Genomic DNA, 20,042 nt, shown 5'->3' with positions numbered 1-20,042 from the left:
GGTTTTCAAAAGAAATTGGTTGTAAATAATAAAATAATAGCATAAATAGTTTTAAATAGTTATCAACGTAATTTTAAAAGTGAAAAAAAAAATCTTCAATTATTTACCACTTTAAAAAATTTATAATTGCCAAAAATATTAACAAATTGAGGCAATCTGTAATATTTTCTACTTTTTGAAAATTTTTTTATATTTTCACGTAAGAAACAAAAAATTAAAAAAAAAACAAAAAAAACAATATTGTTTTACTTAACATAAAACTTTGGATGATACAGTCAAAGAACTGGATAATATAAATGATATAAATTAACTAGATGTCTAACTTAACAAAAATTCTGTAAGAAAAAATGAAGCAAGTTTTTAATGTTTTTAATTCCGGTAACCGTTTAATTTAAACTAACAATAATTCATTTTTGTTTTGCTTTGATTTATCATTGCATCATCCAAAAAAAATGAATCGTAAAGACAAAAAAATTTTTCGATTCAGATTTTAATAATAAAACAAGAGCCTCACTTAGAAAATTTTTTTTCGTAATTTGTTTAAATTATGTTTTTTTGGATCCGCTTGAAAAAGTTCAAATCATATTCACTTCAAAGTTCATACTTTTATTATGAATTGATTTAAAAATTTTTTTTAGTTTAAAGGTATAGAAAGACAATATTATGTTAGGGTAAATTGAACATTTGGGCTGGAGGGTTTTAATTTTGTTCTGCGTGTGGCCTTGGAGTTTCCTTTGCTCTGTAATCGTATTGCATCAATTTGCCACTAATTCATAATGGTCCGAGAAACCAATTTTAAAAATAAGTCATATATAGCATTATTCAAACATATCTGGTTCTTTCAATAAGACTCGAGATGGAAGTTTTCAGCATTATTTATGCTTCCTTTCCTAAAATGACAACCAACCGATTGTATAGTAATTAAAAAAAAACTTCAATAAAACACTTAAATAATAATTAAAAAAAAACTACGACGGAATTTGGACGTGACCTTTTAAAAGTAATCGTTTCATTTTCTTCTATTATTTCGTCACAATAAAACATAAGTTACACATAATTAAGTTTAAAATAAAATTCAAAATAATCATAGATACAATACATTTACTTTTAACAAATACAAGTATGCGTAAACTATTATCAGCATTCAAAAAGAAGAATTTAGCACAATTTATGGAAGTTTTGATTCTTCTAGCCACTTATGCTAAATGTAACGCCCCTCTCACTTCTATGAACTTAAAAAAAAAAAAAAAAAAAAAAAAAAAAATTCAATTACGCGGGAAAGTCTCTACATTTAATGATCATTATGAAAATAACTTGATATGGATTTTACTTTGTCTATCCATATAAACTTCATTTGTGTACATAAATTATTTTTGATGCATGCACATTTTTTTTCAATATCTAGACTTTCATGAAATTTTTGTTAAGTTTTTATAGTGAATAGACATACTAAAATATTTTGATATTTATATAAAATATTTTGACTGTTTGAATGATAAGTTTAATATTCCATCTTTTTCATAGTATGTAATTACTTTATTATTGCTATGGTGTTGTTTAACTCTGGGAAGTGGAAGAAAAAGGAGGAAGAAATGTACGATTTATTAATAAATTTAATATCTGGTTTAGTATTTAAGTTCGTTATGTTATCTTATTAATTCTGTACATGATGATAAATATTTAGTGCAGATGATGGCTCTGGAATTGAAGCTCGACTTCTATCAACAATTAAAAAAGATAGTATAGATGCAAAATATGGTTTTAATAAATATAAAGACGCTATTGAAAAATGTGGCTGGTTGATAAACATGCACCCAGTATGTTGTATACAAAATATTTGCATATTCATCATCATTAATCATGATATCCCATTTCAAATGATCAAAGTGTTAGATTTTAAACATTGTCTTGTTTAGACTGAAGTTCAGGATGAAAATAAAAAACTTCTAAGTGCAGTTGATTATTATTTTATTCAAGATGATGGTGATCGTTTTAAGGTAAAACCTTTATTATATCATTTTTGATCATTTTAAGATTTGAATTTTAGATGTGATTTATATTTTATAGTTTTAAAACTTCTTAAGTTAAATATTTGATTTTATCAAGTAACAAAAGTCATGCAAAAAAAAAAAACATAAACAAAAAAAAACTCGTATTCTAATTTATTTTAATTTAGATTAAAGTGTAGTTTTAACTAAAATTTTCAATTTAAATTTCAGCTTCATTAACATTTTTTTTTACAAATATTTTACTTTTTTTTTCAGGTTTCATTGCCATTCAACCCCTATTTTTATATTGCTGCAAAAGAGGTATTTTTAAGGTTTAATGTTAAACAACTATACCTACATTAGTCACCTTAAAAAAATGAGAAAGCAATCAAGCTTGTCATGTTTATAACTCAATATTAATTGAAATGCTTTTTGAAATAAAAACACTTTCTTTTCTTTTTTTTTTTTGATTAAAAAGTGATGAGTCAAAGAAACTAAAAAGAAACTTAAAAATGTTTACAACTTTTATTATTTCAACATTGAAGTTTAAAAAAATATAAAATATTAAATAATTCAATATTTGCAGTTTTAAACTGGCTAATTATATTTTACACTTATATTGACTAAATAACTCTTAATGGTACTATTAAGATTTTGATTTTCACTTTATGGCATGAATATAAATGCAAATTTAAATTATATATATATATATATATATATATATATATATATATATATATATATATATATATATATATATATATATATATTATATATATATATAATATATATTATATATATATATATATTATATATATATATAATATATATTATATATATATATTATATATATATAATATATATTATATATATATATTATATATATATATTATATATATATATAATATATATATATATATTATATATATATAATATATATATTATATATATATTATATATATATATATAATATATATATTATATATATATAATATATATATATATATATTATATATATATATAATATATATATATATATAATATATATTAAAAATATATATATATATATATATATATTATATATATATAATATAAATATATATGTTTAAAACAATTTTTAAAGTGTTTGTTTTCTTTTAAAAAGTTTTTAAAAATATATCTAGTTGCTTGGCTATATTTTCTTGACTTGTGCTTTTTGATTAGTAAAAAAAAATTGAAATAAATACATTTTTAAAGTTTGTTTCACAAAACAGTTTCTTATTTTCAACTAAATGTTTTATCCCTGCTTTAGATATAAAATCTAGAGAATCAACAAAAAAATCAATTAAAAAAAAAAAAATGTATAACAAATAAAGTAAAAAAAAACTTCAATTAAACTGTTACAGTGATAATTAATTTTCATTTTTGTTAAATATATTTGTGTCTGTTTTTATCTATAATTAATTTTTATTATTATTATTTTTCATCAGTTATGGGCAAATAAGTATAACCATCAAGTTTGATTATTTCAATTAGTTTTTCGTTTCTTAAATGTGTTTAAAATAAAATATTTTTTAACCCTTATTTTCAGGGTACTGAACGAGAACTTGCAACCTTCCTTAATAAAAAGTATGCTGGGTTGATATCATCAATTGAAACTGTTGAAAAAGAAGATTTGGACTTGGTATTTCAAAGACTTAAAATTTTGTTGACTGTTATTTCTAAATAATTTTTTTTGTAAATTAATAAAATGAAAACTTATTTTATTATTTAACTACAAAATATTTATTCAAATCTTTGATAAAAATATAGCGTTAAAAATGTTAGTTGAGCATTTCTAGCGAAAATAACAATTTTTGGTTTTAAAAGATAATTTAACTTTTTGTTCTAATGGACATATGTGAATGATTGGACATAAATAAGATGAAAAAAATTAGTTAAAATTATTTAAATTTTACTCTCTCTTTTCAGCTAAACCACCTGACAGGTTTAAAGAAGAGTTACATTAAACTTTCATTTTACAATGAAAAAGAACTTGTGAAATTGAGGAGGTACATGTTAATCTTTAAGAATTTATTTTTTTTAATTTTGTTATGTGTGTAACTCATAATTTTTGCATGTGTGTTTCAGAGCAAGTTTATTGCCTAACTGACTTTTTTTTGTAGGGAAATCCAACCTCTTATTAAAAAGAATAAGGAACGTGAGAAAGCTTATGCTACATATACTCTAGTTACTGGTCAAACTGACTCAAATAATGAGGGTACATCATCAAAGACAAACCTAATGGATAACATTCTTGACATGCGTGAGTTTGATGTGCCATATCATGTGCGAGTTTCAATTGATCTGAAAATCTTTGTGGTAATACTTGAATAAATATTTTTTAACTTCTTTTATGAGTTCACCCTTTTTGTTCTATCATATGATTTCATTTAGTTTAAATTCTTCATTTATTATGAAGGGCTATTTGTTATTTGAGAATTTATTACAAAGGGGCATTGGTATAAAGTTAAAGTTTATGGAAGTTTAAATGTCAGCATAAAGCATTGTCCAGAACTGCTTCATAGACCAGACCCTGTTGTAATGGCATTTGATATCGAGACTACAAAGTTACCACTGAAGTTTCCTGATTCAGCCATTGACTCAGTCATGATGATATCATATATGGTTGATGGACAGGTAATTCCATTTAGCTTTTTCCAATAATCAATTTCAATAAGTTTTTAATGTTTCAATAGGTGAGAGCATTTTTTTTATTTTTCTTATGGTTAAAAAAAATTTTTTCCAATAAAGTTGAACAAAGAATTTTCTCAGGAAAACTGCCATTTGGTTTAAAAGCATTTAAGATTTTTTTTTATTAAATCAAAACATTTTTGATTTGAATTAACTTGCTTTTCTTTTGTTTCTGATTTTAAAGGGCTACTTAATAACTAATCGTGAGATTGTTTCTGAAGATATAGAAGACTTTGAGTATACTCCACGCCCTGAATATGAAGGTCCTATTTGTGTTTTTAATGAACCAGATGAGGTAAACAAGTTATGTTTTATATATATGTATGTATTTATATACGCACACATTTAACTGTGTTAAAAAAATAGTGATGACTGAAAAATACAGACTTTTTAGTTTTAGACTAGAATTTATGAAATCAGAAAAATATTCACAGAGTAATAGTTGTAATAATAGCTGCTTTCTTTCTAAGAGCTTCAAACTGCCAAAAACTGCAACTTTATTTAATCTAACATTTTTATTGAGTCTTCAAAAAATAGTTTATTTCTACTATTTGTTTAAACAATCAATATTTATGAGTTTTTGAAAAAATATGATTATTTACCTGAGTACTAATCAATAAAAAATCCATAAAAAATCAATAAAATGAAAGAAATGTGAAGTTAAAAGCTTTGCTTTATTTAATGACAATTAATATATCCAGCAACTTAAAAAGAAACCAAATAAAATATTTTAAAAAACTTTTGAAGGAATGGTCCTCTGTTTACAAATTTTTGACTGGTCTTGCCAAAAAAATTTTTTTAAACTAATATTATTTTGAAGACAGCTATTAAATTTTTATTTAAAACAGCTATTTAATCCAAATGTTTGTTTGAAAAAAAAGGGAAGTATTTTTTTTTTCTTAATTAGGCTTGACCATTAATTTTTTGACCATTAATTTTAAAATCAAGTATTACTCTTTAAAATTTATTCAAGATCTATAAAAAATATTCTTATCATAAATAATCAAATATTTTCATGATATATACTTATTATTGAGATATGATGTTTATATTTTATGTTTCTGAGCAAAATCAAAAAAGAGTTGGGTTGCATTTACTAAAAATATTAACTGTAAAATACAGTTTACTGCATGATGGTATGTTAATTTTATTTTAGTTATTAAAAAAAGGCTTCAGCTAAAACATGAGTTTGCAATTCAAAATATTGTTTTGTCTGTTATTTAAATTAAAATGAAGTTTACATAAATAAAGTTGAGCTGAATGAAAAAATGAAAGAGCTGAAAAATTGAGTTTAATGAAATGCGTTAGATATTTTTGAGAGTTTAGTCATCTGGATAAAAGTTTGCCAAACTCTGCATGGGTCATCTGATCTTTGATATTAATTTGTTAAACAACTGTTTTCCATGTCACCCATTGTGAAATTTTGTGATCAAAGATAAAAAACCAAAATGTAAAACTTAGCGACAGACCTATAATAAGGAATAGTTTTACTCTTAGTTTGTTTTTAAAAATTAAAGTTGTTTTTGTGTATGAAGTATACCTAGTTGATGTAAAAAATGTAAAAAAAATGTTAAAAACTAAAATAAATATAAAAGTTGTAACAAATATTAGTTTTGAATCTTTTTTATACTCAAACTAAATTCAGAAAGGGTCTGAAATAAATCAAAAATTTGAACAAATACTAATTCCAGTGTTTTCTAATTTTTAGCCCTTTTCCTTTAATTTTTAAAATTGCAAACTAAAATTGGGAAACTGAATGGTTTTTTAATATTTTAGGCTAACTTACTTCGACGTTGGTTTGATCACATATCAGAAATTAAGCCAACTATATTTGTTACATATAACGGGGATTTCTTCGATTGGTGAGTCTCTTAAATGCTCTACATCAAATATTATTACATATCAAATTATATTATTATGTATTGAATTATATAATCATATGTAAAATTTTACAATGGTATATCAAATTGTATGTTATATATAAATGTTACAATATTTAGGCCTTTTCTTGATGCGCGTGCTAAAGTACATGGGATTTCTATGAGTGAAGAGATGGGTAATTTTCTTCATAAAATTTTTAAAGGAAAATTTTGATAATTTATTTTTGAAAAGTCAGAAAAATCACTTTAGATATTTAACAAAATTTATTTTTTTAATTAAATTTTTTTTTTTAAATTTAGGTTTCAATCCTGATTCTCAAAAAGAATACAAATCAACTTACGGGATACACATGGATGCTTTCAGGTAAAAAAATTAGCTTTAATTTTTGGTTTATATTTTAAGTATCAAACAAGTTTATTGATCATGATTTAAGTATCAAGCAAGAAAGCTCAAAGTTTGTTACTATGATTTTAAAAAAGAAATTGCATTTGCTATTATTTAATATGTTCCATATGTGACTATATTACATTATAAACTTGTAAAAAAAATTTATAAATATTAAATTAATATTTTTACTAAAATGAAGTTTTCAAAAGAAAGTTTCTTATTTTTTTTATGAATGATTTGTTCTGTTTCAACTAATTTGACTCGTTTATCAAGAAAAAAAAAAGAAAGGGCGGGCGGGGGGGGGGGTGAAATTTCTCCAATTTATTTGAATAGTGCTGGATCCTTTTAGGAGATTAGTAGATTAAAATAAAAAGTCATGATAATTCTTTACTGATTTTTTAGTAAATTATCTTTAGTAAATTGCAATATAAAAAGTTAATTTTTATCTTTTGAAAATTTAGATGGGTGCAGCGAGACAGTTATTTACCAGTGGGGAGCCAAAACTTAAAAGCTGTCACAAAGGTTTTATTTAAGTGTCTTTTTTATTTTTTTTTGACCTAAATACTGTTCAGGCTGAAATTATTCAATCGTTGTTACCTTAATTTCACATTTGTATAATACTTTATACACTGGTTTATAGGTTCACCTAATGTAATGTCTAACCACCTAGTTTTGACTGAAAAGAGTAGTTTAGTGTTTTATAACTAATATATAATACACAAAAATTCTGATAATATTTCTATATCGATGTTGCAATTATATTTTAACATTATTTATAAAAATTTTGTCAAATGAGAATTGAAAAATCCCATACAACCAGACTTTTTCTGCAACTAGGTCCTTAAAGATGTCAATTCCTAATCTTTCTATTTATAGCTTCATCTATCCAATTTATCTGCATTATCATATTCTCTATCATATTTATCTATCTAATATATCTATATTATCATATATATATATATATATATATATATATATATATATATATATATATATATATATATATATATATATATATATATATATATATATATATATATATATATATATATATATATATATATATATATATACATACATACATATATATATATATATATAAATACATACAATATGATACTGGAAGCAATCAATTTCACAATTGCCTGAAAACCTTGTCATTCTACGAAATTGTATAACAAGTAATTGGTTGCTAACATGTGCCCAATAGCTTGTGGTATTTAACTACTCTGCTGACTCTTTCTTATGATAACTTATCAGGTGAGTAAATAAGCCAGTTGTAGATGAAGTAGGACAAGATATTTTTTGACTGCATTTTCAAATTTTATAAAAACCAAAAGTAGTACTGCTCATTTTACATCTATCAAAATAATTCCAAATAGTTCTCCTTACTCTCTTGTCCTGTGTTTTAAAGGGTTTTTTTTTTTTTTTTACTAACACCTTACAGCGGTTTTCTAAATATCGAACCAAGGTACAAAGCTCAAAAAATGTTTGATTAACTAAATACATTTGATTCGAGTTCAATTAATAAATAAACTCAAAGCTTTGAGTTTTGACACCCCTTGTAGTAGGCTGGTGTGTTGTATAGATAACAAAACAAAAAACAGTTTTTTGAAGTTGTTTTTGGAGTTGGCACATCAAACTACACAAGGCTTATGCCATAATATTTCTTTTGGTTTTAGTTTTTGCCTTTTAATTTTTGGACTTTTTTTTTACTATCCAGCCAATTTTCCTAAGTTCTTTAACACAGCACTTTTATTTTTTCTTATAAGCAACAGCCACTCGCATGGTTTTCCATGATCAGTTTGCTTTTATCTTGGATAGGTTCTGTCTTCCATCTTTAAGAAATTTTTAAACAACATGAAAGTCTCTTCTAGCTGTCGAATTATTGTATTTCTTCCTAAAATTACTTTGATTTTCAAAGTATTAGTATCATTTTTTAATTTATTTTTTAAACCCTTGGTGAAGTTGTAATGAATGGTGAAAAATTTTTCAATTTATATAAATGTTGTTGCATTCCAATTTGTCTGCTATTCTATTTGATTTTTATATGTGAGTTTTTGATGATCTGTTTCTGAAGTGTCCTGCTTTGACAAACATGTTACTTCCAGAAGTGATAATTGTGATTTTTCTCTTGAAAAAATTTTGAATATGCATTTTTATCTTTTTTTGCACACATTGGAGAATTTTTTACATCCTTTGGTATGATGTTTTTAACAAAAAGACAGTTAAGGATAAAATTTCAAAAACTTTTTAAATTAATTTTTTTATAATGCAAATATAAAAATGGGATGGTCATTTATTCATAAAAATGTCTTCTGTTACTTTCTGTTAAAGAAATTTTTTTTACATGAAAAAAAAAAACAAAACAAAAAACAAAAACAAAAACCAAAAAAAAAAAAAAGAAGAATATTGTTACTCAATCATATAATTTTACAAAAGTTCACTTGTCAAATTTTGTTTTTTTTGAATATTTTCATCATTTGATTTTTGTTATATTCTCATCATTTGATTTTTGTTATATTCTCATCATTTGATTAGCACATTTTTTAGTACCAGGACTTTCCTAGAATTAAATTTTTTACTTCTAATGAAATTTAAATGCAACTGTGTTTTGAATCATTCAGATGAATATAACTATTTTATTTTTTTTATATTTGATCTCATTAACATTTAGCTAGAGTATTATTTGATTTGAGTTCCTAATTTGGATTAATGAAAAACCTATTAAACCTATAATGCTTTAAAATCTAAGTGCTATGTTGAAGAACTTAGGAAAATTGGCTTAAATTGGATAGTTACAAAAAAAGTCCATTCAATATAATATAAATTTCATTTAATATAAATTAACATTAAATCTTGGAGGAGAAGAAAGTTTCCCTGTTGATGTTGCAAAGCTATTACAATCAAAAAAGGTCACTGTTGAAATCAATATCATACAAATTAAAATTTGAGTTAATTTTTTAACATAATTTATGTTTTTTTTTAACTTGTAAAATGAAAAAGCTTAGTTTAAAAAATATTTTGTGTTGCAAATATTTTGTTTCTCAAAAAAAAATTTTTCCTATTCTATGCACCTGGTTAAACAACCAACAATATTTTTGGTAAAGCAACATTTATTTGATGCATGAGGATTTGTTTTCTTGACAATTTTTCAATGACTTTGTATGTAAACACATCTGAAACTAATTTCTGAAATTAACTAATATTGAAGTAAACAAACCACATTTGTTTAAAAAGCTTTGCTTAACAATTTTTTAGGGGCTCCTGGCCAAGGCTCCTTAATCTAATAAAATGTAGTCAACATATTTTTGTATATGATTTTTGTATATAATACTTTCAATAGTAAACTTTTTATATAGCAATAAATCCTACATCTGGTCTTGTAAGAGTCTAGGAAGATTCTAGCAATCTATCTACAGTCTCACCAAACCATCTTAAAATTGAGCAACAAGTCTTAGTTACTCAAATTTATCAAGTTTTAGTTGTTTTCATTAATAAACTTTTATATTTTAATTTCAATGCACTATAAAAAAGGATCATGTTGAGGGAAAAACTATTATTATACAAATGTCTTCTTTTGGTAATAACTGTTTCCTTCTTGGTACAAACTTTTCTTTTAAATAAATAATTAAAAAAGCTTAATTAAATCGTTGATATAATTAAAATGACCACCAGATTTTTAAACAACATGAGAAGATTAAGCATTTAAAAGTCTTTTATTTTTGATTTCAAAAATTATAATAAAAGATGAAACTTTTGCTATAAAAGTCTTTTGGATTTATTCCTGGATGTATTAATTAACTCCACATATATAAGTTGACTTGGTGCATAAGTTGAGGTCACTTTTGTGACCCATTTTTTATGTCTTAAAGTCTCAGCATAAAAACTTGTATAGTATGACTAATCTTTTTTCTTAGCTAATGATATACAAATGTAAGAATATTTGTCAAACTGTGTCAATGCATAAAAATGCTTCTTTAATACAATTCAAATAGTTTCATCTTTATCTGATAGTTGTATAGATATTGTTATATTTTGTTATTCTTTGAAATAACTATTTTATGTAGGCAAAACTTCGTTACAATCCTGTAGAAGTTGATCCTGAGGATATGGTTCGAATGACAAGTGAGCAACCTAGGGTAATTTAATTTTTGAATGGAAACTTGATTTGTATTACAAAGCACTGCAAGCTTAAATGTTCAATTATTAAATTTGATTTTAAAATATAAGTGTTCTTTTTATTTATAGGACTTTAATTTATTTAGCTAGGTTGCTTGTTTTAAAATATCACCACTCCATTACCAGAAAAAACATTCATTTACTCTCATTTAGATCTCTCTATCTGTAAAATTTTTTTTTTCATTAAAAATTGTAGAGAAATTTTAAAAGGAAATTAGGAAAGGTCAAACTGTTTTATATAAACCAGGTTTTAAATTTACAAGTATCAACTATCAGTTTAATATGGCTATATATTACATTGACCAACCCTTTACTAACTTTGACCAATCCTCATATTTTCTCAGTTGCAAAAATATATTGAGTGTTATCTTTATTAATTTACTATTTAGGAAATGGCAAATTATTCTGTATCTGATGCAGTGGCTACTTACTATCTTTACATGCAATATGTTCACCCATTTATATTTGCTCTGTGTACAATTATTCCAATGGAACCAGATGAGGTAAGCATGATCTTATCAGTGCAAGAGTAGTTCGCATTCTAAAAATGCCCTGATTGTAATGCCCTGCTTTAACAGTTTCATATTAGTGAAATAGTTGAAATATATACAATGTAAATAAATGATGTTAACAAATGGCAATTAAATGTTCAGGTTCTCCGTAAAGGATCTGGTACTTTATGTGAAGCTTTATTGATGGTGCAAGCTTTTCATGCAAATATTGTTTTCCCAAACAAGCAGGAGCAGGTCAATGTTTAATTTTATTTTTCTTTTATACTTTTTTAGACTTTTTTTTATGAGTTCGATTTTTATTTTAAAAATATTTTTTCAAATTTTTACAACAGGTTCACACAAAGTTTTATGAAGGGCACCTTCTTGATGCTGAAACATATGTTGGTGGCCATGTAGAGGCATTAGAGAGTGGTGTATTCAGGAGTGACATTCCTTGCAAATTTCGAATGGTATTTTTTATGAAATTCAGTTTTTAAATTTATACTTGTCTATATTACTAGACCTATAAGATTTTAAGCTGCACCAAATGTTACGCAATACAAATTAAACTAACTTATACTCATTTGTACCAGTTTACATTTGTAATAGGTACCAGAAGCATTTCAAAGTCTAATTGATAATTGCTATGAGACACTTAAGACCACCATTGAAAATGAGCATGGTGTATCCATTGAATATGTAACAAACATGGATGAGGTATAAAGAAACTTGCTTTGTCTTTGATTCGCTAACATAATTATTAAATAGGACTGGCTTTTGCACTTTAAGTTTAGCTGTGTTTAGAAATCAAGAATCAACTTGCCACATTGCGAGATACTCCTAACCGGCTTGAGAAACCATTAATTTATCATCTTGATGTAGCTGCCATGTATCCTAACATAATTTTGACAAATAGACTACAGGTGACTTTTTTAAGCAACTTGTTATTGTTATTAGATCTTATTATTATTATTATTGTTTCATGCCTAGGAATTTCAACAGCCTAAAATGTCTTTTTGTAAAACATGTGATTGCCATGTGATTGACATGTGATGATTATAAAAGTTATTTTAAAAAATCTTTAAAGTAGTTCACTTAATATTTTATTTATTTTTTATTTTAGCCTTCTGCTCTTGTTGATGAAGTTATATGTGCATCATGTGATTTTAATAGACCTGGAGCAAGATGTCAACGTAAAATGGCATGGATGTGGAGAGGAGATTTTAGTAAAAATTGAAGTTTTTTTACAAAAATTTGAATTAAAAAGTTTTAAACAATATAGTTAAAAACAGTTTGCAATTAAACAATTAGAAATGAAGTTAGATTGACTTAAACTCACAATGGTTTCAGTTGGTTATGTCACTAATATTATTAGTACATTTCAAGTTAACATCATTTTTTAAAAAGCTTTGAAGTATAAATTTTATATGTAATTCTGGTAATATAACTTGTCAAAAATAAATTTTATCTAGGTCCTGCAAACTTTGGTGAATACCAGAATATTAGACAACAACTTGAGGTTGAAAAACATCCAGGAAGATTCCCAAATGAGCCAACTCGTTCTTTTCACAAATTATCACTGTTTGAGCAAGCTGCGCTTGAAAAAAAAAGATTATCAGGTAGATTTTAATTAAGATTGCTCCATCAATGATCACCTTAACACAAGCATCAGTCTATTTTCTATTTTTATGTTTTTTCAGCCTATTCAAACAAAGCATACAAAAAAACAAAAGTAACCAAAAATGAGCAAAGAGAGTCAATTGTTTGCCAAAGAGAGAACGCTTTTTATATTGATACAGTTAGAGCTTTTCGAGATAGAAGATACGAGTTTAAAGATTTACTGAAGGTGACTATTTTTAAAGATGGTTTTTAACTACAATTATCTTTTTTGTAGTCTTTTTTGGAGGAAAGGATTCTAGAGTATGATAAGTGTATTTTAATCATTAAGTAGTATTATTTCTGGTTTGTTATTCAAATCTTAAAAGGAATTAAAGCTTGTAATAAAATGCAAAGAAACTCTGAAGCAGCTTTAAATATTTTATTCAATCTTGTCAAGTTTTTATGTGTTGGTATAAATTACTTTTATTGAATACAAAGCACAATTTTAATCATCTCTTTTTGATTTAGGTGTGGAAAGGCAAAGCTTCTGCTGCTGCAGAGAAAGGTGATCCAGCTGAAGTGAAGTAGTAGGTGTTGAATTTCTTTTATTTGAAAATTTCATGCTTGATTTTGAAAATCAAGCATGAGCTTTTTTTGTTGATTTTATTTCTATTGGTTGGTAAACCTTTTGTTTACATTTTTTAAAATGACTTTTAGTGCTTCAGGAATGGAAGTTTTGTATGACTCGCTTCAGCTTGCGCACAAGTGCATTTTGAATTCTTTTTATGGATATGTTATGAGAAAGGGGTCTGTTTCTGTGTTTTGATTTTAATTTTATCTATTACTTTGATAATAACAGCGGATTTTATGTACTAAATTATTAATAATAGTTTGTTAGTTATTTTAAAATAATTATCAATAATTTAGTGAAATTTAACATTAATTTTAATGATAATATTTAATCATTGATAATGCAATTGGATTTAACTTGTCATAAATTTCAGGTCACGCTGGTTCTCAATGGAAATGGCAGGTATTGTTTGCTACACTGGTGCACATATAATTACTGCTGCTAGAGAACTTGTTGAACAGATTGGGTAAGAAACTGAAATGGACAATTTTTCTGAAAAATCTTTTATATGTATTATACACATCCTTAATGTATAATCTTGTAATACATGTATTGCATCATCTTATATTCATATATTGTCTAAAACTTTATTTAAAAGTAAATATATTTTAATACAGTCGACCTTTGGAGTTAGATACAGATGGTATATGGTGTATCTTACCTGCTAGTTTTCCAGAAAACTTCCAAGTAAGATTGTTCTTCATTGATTTAAAGTGTTTTGCACAGTAAGCTTCACTTGCAACTAACCTTAGCTAGCCTTAAATTAGAGCTGACACACAATTGTTTCAATTAAATAAAAGTTCATTCAAATTTATTCAAATATTTGTTATGTAAATAAATGTTTTACATAAAATAAGATTTATTGGTCAACCTTAAAGGGAAATGCAGCTTTTTTTAAAAACCAGTTCTAAACCAGTTTTAAAACCAGTTTTAAAGCTAGTTCCTAAAAACTCCAAAAAAGCGGTTCAAAACTTACAAGTTTAAAGAATGCAAAATAAAAGTTGCTTAAAAGCTAAACTTAAAGATTAAGTAATATATTTGTAAAATTGAAACACAAAAAGGCGTTTTTTATGAGAAAAATTTGAAGAAAACAAAAGACCTTAAACAGCAATAGTTGCCTATAACTTAAAGTTACCTTCATATTTCATCTTATAGGTGAAAACCACTCATCCTAAAAAATCAAAAATAACAATATCATACCCTGGTGCAATGCTGAATTATATTGTCCAGGTAATAACATTTCTTTTTTGTTTTCACTCTGTTGTTGGTGTATTTGAAAATTTATTTTTGATTTTTAGATACAATAAATAATTTTTTATTTAAAGTTGTTTTATCTCCCTTATACTTTCTTTTGTAAAATATAGATAATAGAGAGAGTTTGCATTTTTGCTAAATATTTTTATATTTTGCTATCATTATTTACATTAAACCGACATTGACTTTTGAAGATTTAGATGTGTTCTATGAAATTGCTTGAAGATTTTTAAAAGATCTAATATGTTCTGAAAAAATCTACTTGTTCAGTTTCATCTGAAGTTTCTGTTCAAACTGTTCAAACCATTATGTTCACCACAATGAGCCAAAATTTTGATTAGGATGTTTTTTAAGTTTAGATAGCTTGCTTTTAACTTTAATTGGGATCTTAATTTTCTAATTAAATTGGTGTTCTAATTATTTGGGGGCATAATCACTACTTTATCTGAATTTTGTGAAAATTTTATAAAATAAGTTTTAATTTTTAATTTTTGATTTTCAGTCTGGTTTTACAAATGATCAATACCATGATTTAACAAACCCAGAAAAGCTTGAGTATACAGTACGGAGTGAAAATTCTATTTTCTTTGAAGTAAGTTGTTTATAAGGAATGCTTACTTATAATATTTTTACTGTGATTTGTTATTTGATTCTTTTTACCTAAGTTGCTACTAACTGATAGTAGTGATTTCTTTATCTAAAAATGTGTAATTGACATCAGACATTTTTTTATCACTATTACTTTAGGTTGATGGTCCTTACAAGGCTATGATTTTACCAGCATCAAAAGAAGAAGGAAAAAAGTTAAAAAAACGGTATGCAGTAACCTAATACATTTCTTACACATAAAAGAACTAATGATTGTGTTTTCAATCAATTTTTGAAAGTGTTTTTTTCTAAATCATCTAAGAAAATAGTTCGTTTAAATGCCATTTAGATATGCAGTTTTTAAGGAAGATGGTACTTTGGCAGAGTTGAAAGGTTTTGAAGTCAAGAGGCGAGGTGAGTTGCAACTCATAAAGATTTTTCAATCATCAGTGTTTGAATCATTCTTGGAAGGGAAAACATTGGAATCTGTCTATTCTTCTGTTGCTAAGTGTGCTGATTACTGGCTGGATGTACTTTATAGCAAGGTCTGTTTTATGCAGCATAACATTTTAAAATATCTATTTCTTTATGTTCTTCATACTTTTTATTTAGCATTTGGTTTGTTTTTTTGTTTTTTTTTTAATAAGCTTTTTAATTACATTTTAAGACTCTTAATTTCTTACAAGTAATAGTTCTATCTACGTATCTATCTACGTATCCAGGGTGAAACATTGCCAGACAGTGAACTTTTTGAACTAATTGCAGAAAATCGGAGCATGTCTCGGTCCCTTGATGATTATGGATCACAAAAATCAACATCAATTAGTACTGCAAAGCGTTTAGCTGAATTTCTTGGCGATCAAATGGTTAAAGATAAAGGTCTTAGCTGTCGCTTTATCATATCGTGCAAGCCTGAAGGAACACCAGTAACAGAAAGAGCTGTTCCTCTTGCAATATTTCAAACTGAGGACAGTATTAAAAAACACTATTTAAAAAGATGGCTGAAGGTGCCAGACAATTTTGACTTTGATATAAGAAATATTCTTGATTGGAACTATTACATCGAACGATTAAACAGCTGTATCCAAAAGATAATTACCATACCAGCTGCAATGCAAGGAGTAAGCTTTGACACAGTTTTATTTGTTTTAAAATTTTAAGCATAAACAAAAACTAGGTTTATTAATATTAGTTGAATAAAATTTTTTTTATGGAATAATTTACAACTCTCATTGTAATTGCATTTATAAACATCTTATTGATTGGATTGTTAAAACAAGCAAAAGGTACTTCATTGTTTTAACTCTCCTAAATAAAACTTTTTTACTTTAACATTTTTTCCTCACATTTTCAGTTTGTTTTTTAAATAATTTTCTACTTGTCTTATACTTTTTGTTAGTGTATTAAATTATTCTATTCACAAAAGTCAATATCTGTTATGCACTAAATTTTTTGTTAAATGTCAGATTACAAATCCTGTTCCAAGATGCAAACATCCAGATTGGCTACACAAGCGATTGCTTGAAAAAAATGATGTTTTCCAACAGAAACGAATAACAGACATGTTTTCTAAAGCACCAGATGTGAGTTTTTGTTATCCTTATTCTAAAAGTGTTTTGTTTTATGCATTGAATGTGAGAAGTAGTTCTTTTAAATCTTTTACTTCAAAACCCATTTTTCTTCCTCTATAATTATTTCTGATTATCAACATGCATTTTTTTGTTCTCTTGTAATTTAACAAACATGGTTAAACAGATTACTTTTAATAAAAATTAAGTTGGTTGAAAAAGTTGTGGATAATACTACGATCGGAGATTTAGAGGATTTTGGTGGAAAGCGTTCTTTAACTTCACCAAATATACCTATAGTTCATAAGAGAAGAAAAGTTGATAAGAAAGTTGAAAATTCAGAGTTTTTGGAAAGTGATTTATTGAAATCATGGAAGGAAGTGCTAGGAAATCCACCATCTATGGGTGTAACTAAAGTGAGACTTTTATTAGGTTTTTTTCTTTTAAGATTGTTTCATATTTTGCAGTTGTTTATTATTTGCTTTAATTCATGTTATCTTGATATCAAAATTTTTTTTTAAACAAACTGATGAAGTATTGTTTGCATCCTTTTTTTATAGGAAGATCAAAATGCTTGGGTTATTTTCCAAAAAAAAAAATGGCTCTTTCAGAAGTTGCAGCGAAATGCTGCACGTGAATCTCGTAAAAAGTTAAAAAATGACAATATGGCAGACATTTTAGGAGACAGAAAAAGAGCTGCTCCGCAAACAGGACTTGGTAACTTTTTTAAAAAACAGACCAGATCACTTCTTGAAAGTCATTGGGAAATAGTACAGGTTAAAAAAGTTGTCTGAAAATTATAAGTATTATAAATATTTAAATATTGTAATAATTTTTAATTTTATATTTAATTTTAAAATTATTATTTTTTTATAATACTAATGCCATTGTATTGTGCATCCAATTTTTTAAAAATATTGCATTTAAAAAAATTCTTTGGTTGTGCACAACCATTTTATCAATAAATTTTATTTTTTAGATAGCTGAAACAGATACTGCTGGTGTTTTTAACTTATTTGTGATGGTAAATAATGATCTGCATTCTATCAATGTAACTGTTCCACGTGTTTTCTATGTCAACTCACGAAAATTAAAAACTGGCGAGGGTGCAAGTAATATTTTAAGAAAATCTTTTGCTACTGATTATCTCTTCATAAGCATATAATATTTTCAGATCCTGTTTGTTAAAATAACTGTGCAGTATGAAGTGTTATTGTGTTAGAAATCATTTATTTTTTATGTTGATTGGTGTTCAGTGGATTTGGTAACTGAAGGTAACTCTTATTATAATTCTTGTTGAAATTTTAGCATGGCGCAAAGTTAACAAAATTCTTCCACGATCTCAACCCCCTTTTTATCTGTATGAGTACTCAATACCAGAAGTCATCTATAAAGATCACAGCAGGTCCTAACTTTTGACAACAATTTAATTCTTTTTAACCGCAAATACTGTTTTAAATAAATAATTCATTAAAAGATCCAAATTTTCTTTTGTTGCAAGAATTATTATTTTGGATTTCATGATATCTTGTTTTTTGAAGTAAATGTCACATAATAAATGTTTGTTTTGAATACTTTTGAGCTTAATTTACAAAAAACCCTAAAGTCTTTGGAAACTGACCTGCAGTAATTTTTTTAATAGAATTTTTATTACTTTTTGTTATAGTGAGTTAGTTGCAGATTTGTCTTCACCAGATATTGAAGGGATTTATGAAACACAGGTTTTTTTTTTGAATTGTTGAGTAAATGTTTTATTGTTAAATATACTTTTGTGTTTTAAAAGGATTTATCTTTTAGGTGCCACTAGATGTGCGTGCTGTGATTAAACTTGGATGTTTATGCAAAGTTCACAAAAATGTTGCAAGAGCATTAAATGGCAGAGTGAGTTGATTTTTTTCTCAAGTTCTAGTGTAAATGCATTTGTTACCAATTATAAACTTATTTATACAGTTTATTTTTTCTACTTGCTTTACACTTCGTTCTATTTAATATAATTCAGGATGTCGACTCCTTTGATATCAGTCAACTTGATTTTAAAACATTGGCAGAAGCCACTTATCTGGAATCACAATCCTTAAAACACCTGTATTTTTATCATGCGCAGTTGTGAGTATTGTTTTTGTTTTGTGCAAGTTTGTAATTGTTTTCTTTTTGATTATTTAATATATAATTAATTTATTTAAATATGATTATGGTCTTCTAGAGAAAATCGTGCAGTTTTTGTCATTTTCATGCCTCCGCTACAAAAAGTTAGTAGATTTGCTTTAGTGGTTTTTTTTTCCTATGACTTTTTTTGTATAAGTTATAAACCAGAAATATTTTTCTTTGTTACCTTAGACTTTATTTTATCTCAGTAACTTTGTGTCTAATTTTAAATTAAGGAAAGTTTAAGTAATTTGATAAAAACTTAAAATAGTTTTAACAATTTTTAGAGTAAAATAAAGTTGTATGAATGTTTATGAATATTTAATAAATTATATACAATTCTATGCTAAATTATATATATAAAACAGTTTTTAACAATTCTATGCTAAATAATATTATGCTAGAAGGAAAATAAAAATTACAAAGAGAAATTTCATATTTCAATTGAATTTAAACCCTTTAAAATTATCTGGGTGAGTGTCATGGTTACATATATTTCTTTGTTTCAGTTAAAATAATTTAAGAGTTAAATAAAATAATTTTGTTGTGCTATCTTTCAGAAAAATATTTTCTTTTTGCTATCAAAAGTATTTTCAAGAAAAGAAATTTTAATACC

The 20,042-nt window shown here is 25.5% G+C and overlaps 1 protein-coding gene across 4 annotated transcripts in view; it reads left to right on the top strand.

Annotated features, from left to right (window-relative positions):
- The first annotated feature begins 1,522 nt into the window (after window positions 1-1,522).
- The window catches only part of LOC149877792 (DNA polymerase epsilon catalytic subunit A-like), a 29,863-nt gene continuing 11,343 nt past the window's right edge, over window positions 1,523-20,042 (top strand). Inside the window, exons 1-40 of one of the 4 annotated variants that reach the window (XM_090073639.1) lie at window positions 1,523-1,594; window positions 1,685-1,817; window positions 1,917-1,997; window positions 2,265-2,309; window positions 3,559-3,651; window positions 3,939-4,018; window positions 4,133-4,328; window positions 4,461-4,646; window positions 4,885-5,836; window positions 6,477-6,562; window positions 6,701-6,756; window positions 6,881-6,944; window positions 7,430-7,490; window positions 11,039-11,110; window positions 11,540-11,653; window positions 11,804-11,896; window positions 11,995-12,111; window positions 12,251-12,358; window positions 12,436-12,564; window positions 12,765-12,867; window positions 13,114-13,260; window positions 13,342-13,487; window positions 13,769-13,827; window positions 13,958-14,047; window positions 14,245-14,337; window positions 14,489-14,558; window positions 15,027-15,101; window positions 15,628-15,717; window positions 15,873-15,940; window positions 16,063-16,258; window positions 16,436-16,834; window positions 17,180-17,296; window positions 17,491-17,697; window positions 17,842-18,057; window positions 18,261-18,393; window positions 18,590-18,686; window positions 18,948-19,002; window positions 19,079-19,162; window positions 19,281-19,387; window positions 19,485-19,530. In XM_090073639.1, the coding sequence (XP_089929765.1) occupies window positions 5,831-5,836; window positions 6,477-6,562; window positions 6,701-6,756; window positions 6,881-6,944; window positions 7,430-7,490; window positions 11,039-11,110; window positions 11,540-11,653; window positions 11,804-11,896; window positions 11,995-12,111; window positions 12,251-12,358; window positions 12,436-12,564; window positions 12,765-12,867; window positions 13,114-13,260; window positions 13,342-13,487; window positions 13,769-13,827; window positions 13,958-14,047; window positions 14,245-14,337; window positions 14,489-14,558; window positions 15,027-15,101; window positions 15,628-15,717; window positions 15,873-15,940; window positions 16,063-16,258; window positions 16,436-16,834; window positions 17,180-17,296; window positions 17,491-17,697; window positions 17,842-18,057; window positions 18,261-18,393; window positions 18,590-18,686; window positions 18,948-19,002; window positions 19,079-19,162; window positions 19,281-19,387; window positions 19,485-19,530 (3,504 nt within the window). In that variant the 5' untranslated portion in view covers window positions 1,523-1,594; window positions 1,685-1,817; window positions 1,917-1,997; ... (4 more) ...; window positions 4,461-4,646; window positions 4,885-5,830. Of the gene's footprint in view, window positions 1,595-1,684; window positions 1,818-1,916; window positions 1,998-2,264; window positions 2,310-3,558; window positions 3,652-3,938; window positions 4,019-4,132; window positions 4,329-4,460; window positions 4,647-4,884; window positions 5,837-6,476; window positions 6,563-6,700; window positions 6,757-6,880; window positions 6,945-7,429; window positions 7,491-11,038; window positions 11,111-11,539; window positions 11,654-11,803; window positions 11,897-11,994; window positions 12,112-12,250; window positions 12,359-12,435; window positions 12,565-12,764; window positions 12,868-13,113; window positions 13,261-13,341; window positions 13,488-13,768; window positions 13,828-13,957; window positions 14,048-14,244; window positions 14,338-14,488; window positions 14,559-15,026; window positions 15,102-15,627; window positions 15,718-15,872; window positions 15,941-16,062; window positions 16,259-16,435; window positions 16,835-17,179; window positions 17,297-17,490; window positions 17,698-17,841; window positions 18,058-18,260; window positions 18,394-18,589; window positions 18,687-18,947; window positions 19,003-19,078; window positions 19,163-19,280; window positions 19,388-19,484; window positions 19,531-20,042 lie in introns of those variants that run through there. The other 3 variants (XM_090073638.1, XR_016447824.1, XM_090073640.1) reach the window with 3 other exon arrangements.

Source organism: Hydra viridissima, unplaced genomic scaffold, assembly GCF_058129835.1.
Source record: "Hydra viridissima isolate aposymbiotic clone 2 unplaced genomic scaffold, HvirCarnegie_v1 scaffold_16, whole genome shotgun sequence".
NCBI lineage: Eukaryota > Metazoa > Cnidaria > Hydrozoa > Anthoathecata > Hydridae > Hydra > Hydra viridissima.
Note: the sequence above shows the minus strand (reverse complement) of the source record. Positions and strands in the feature narration are given on the sequence as shown.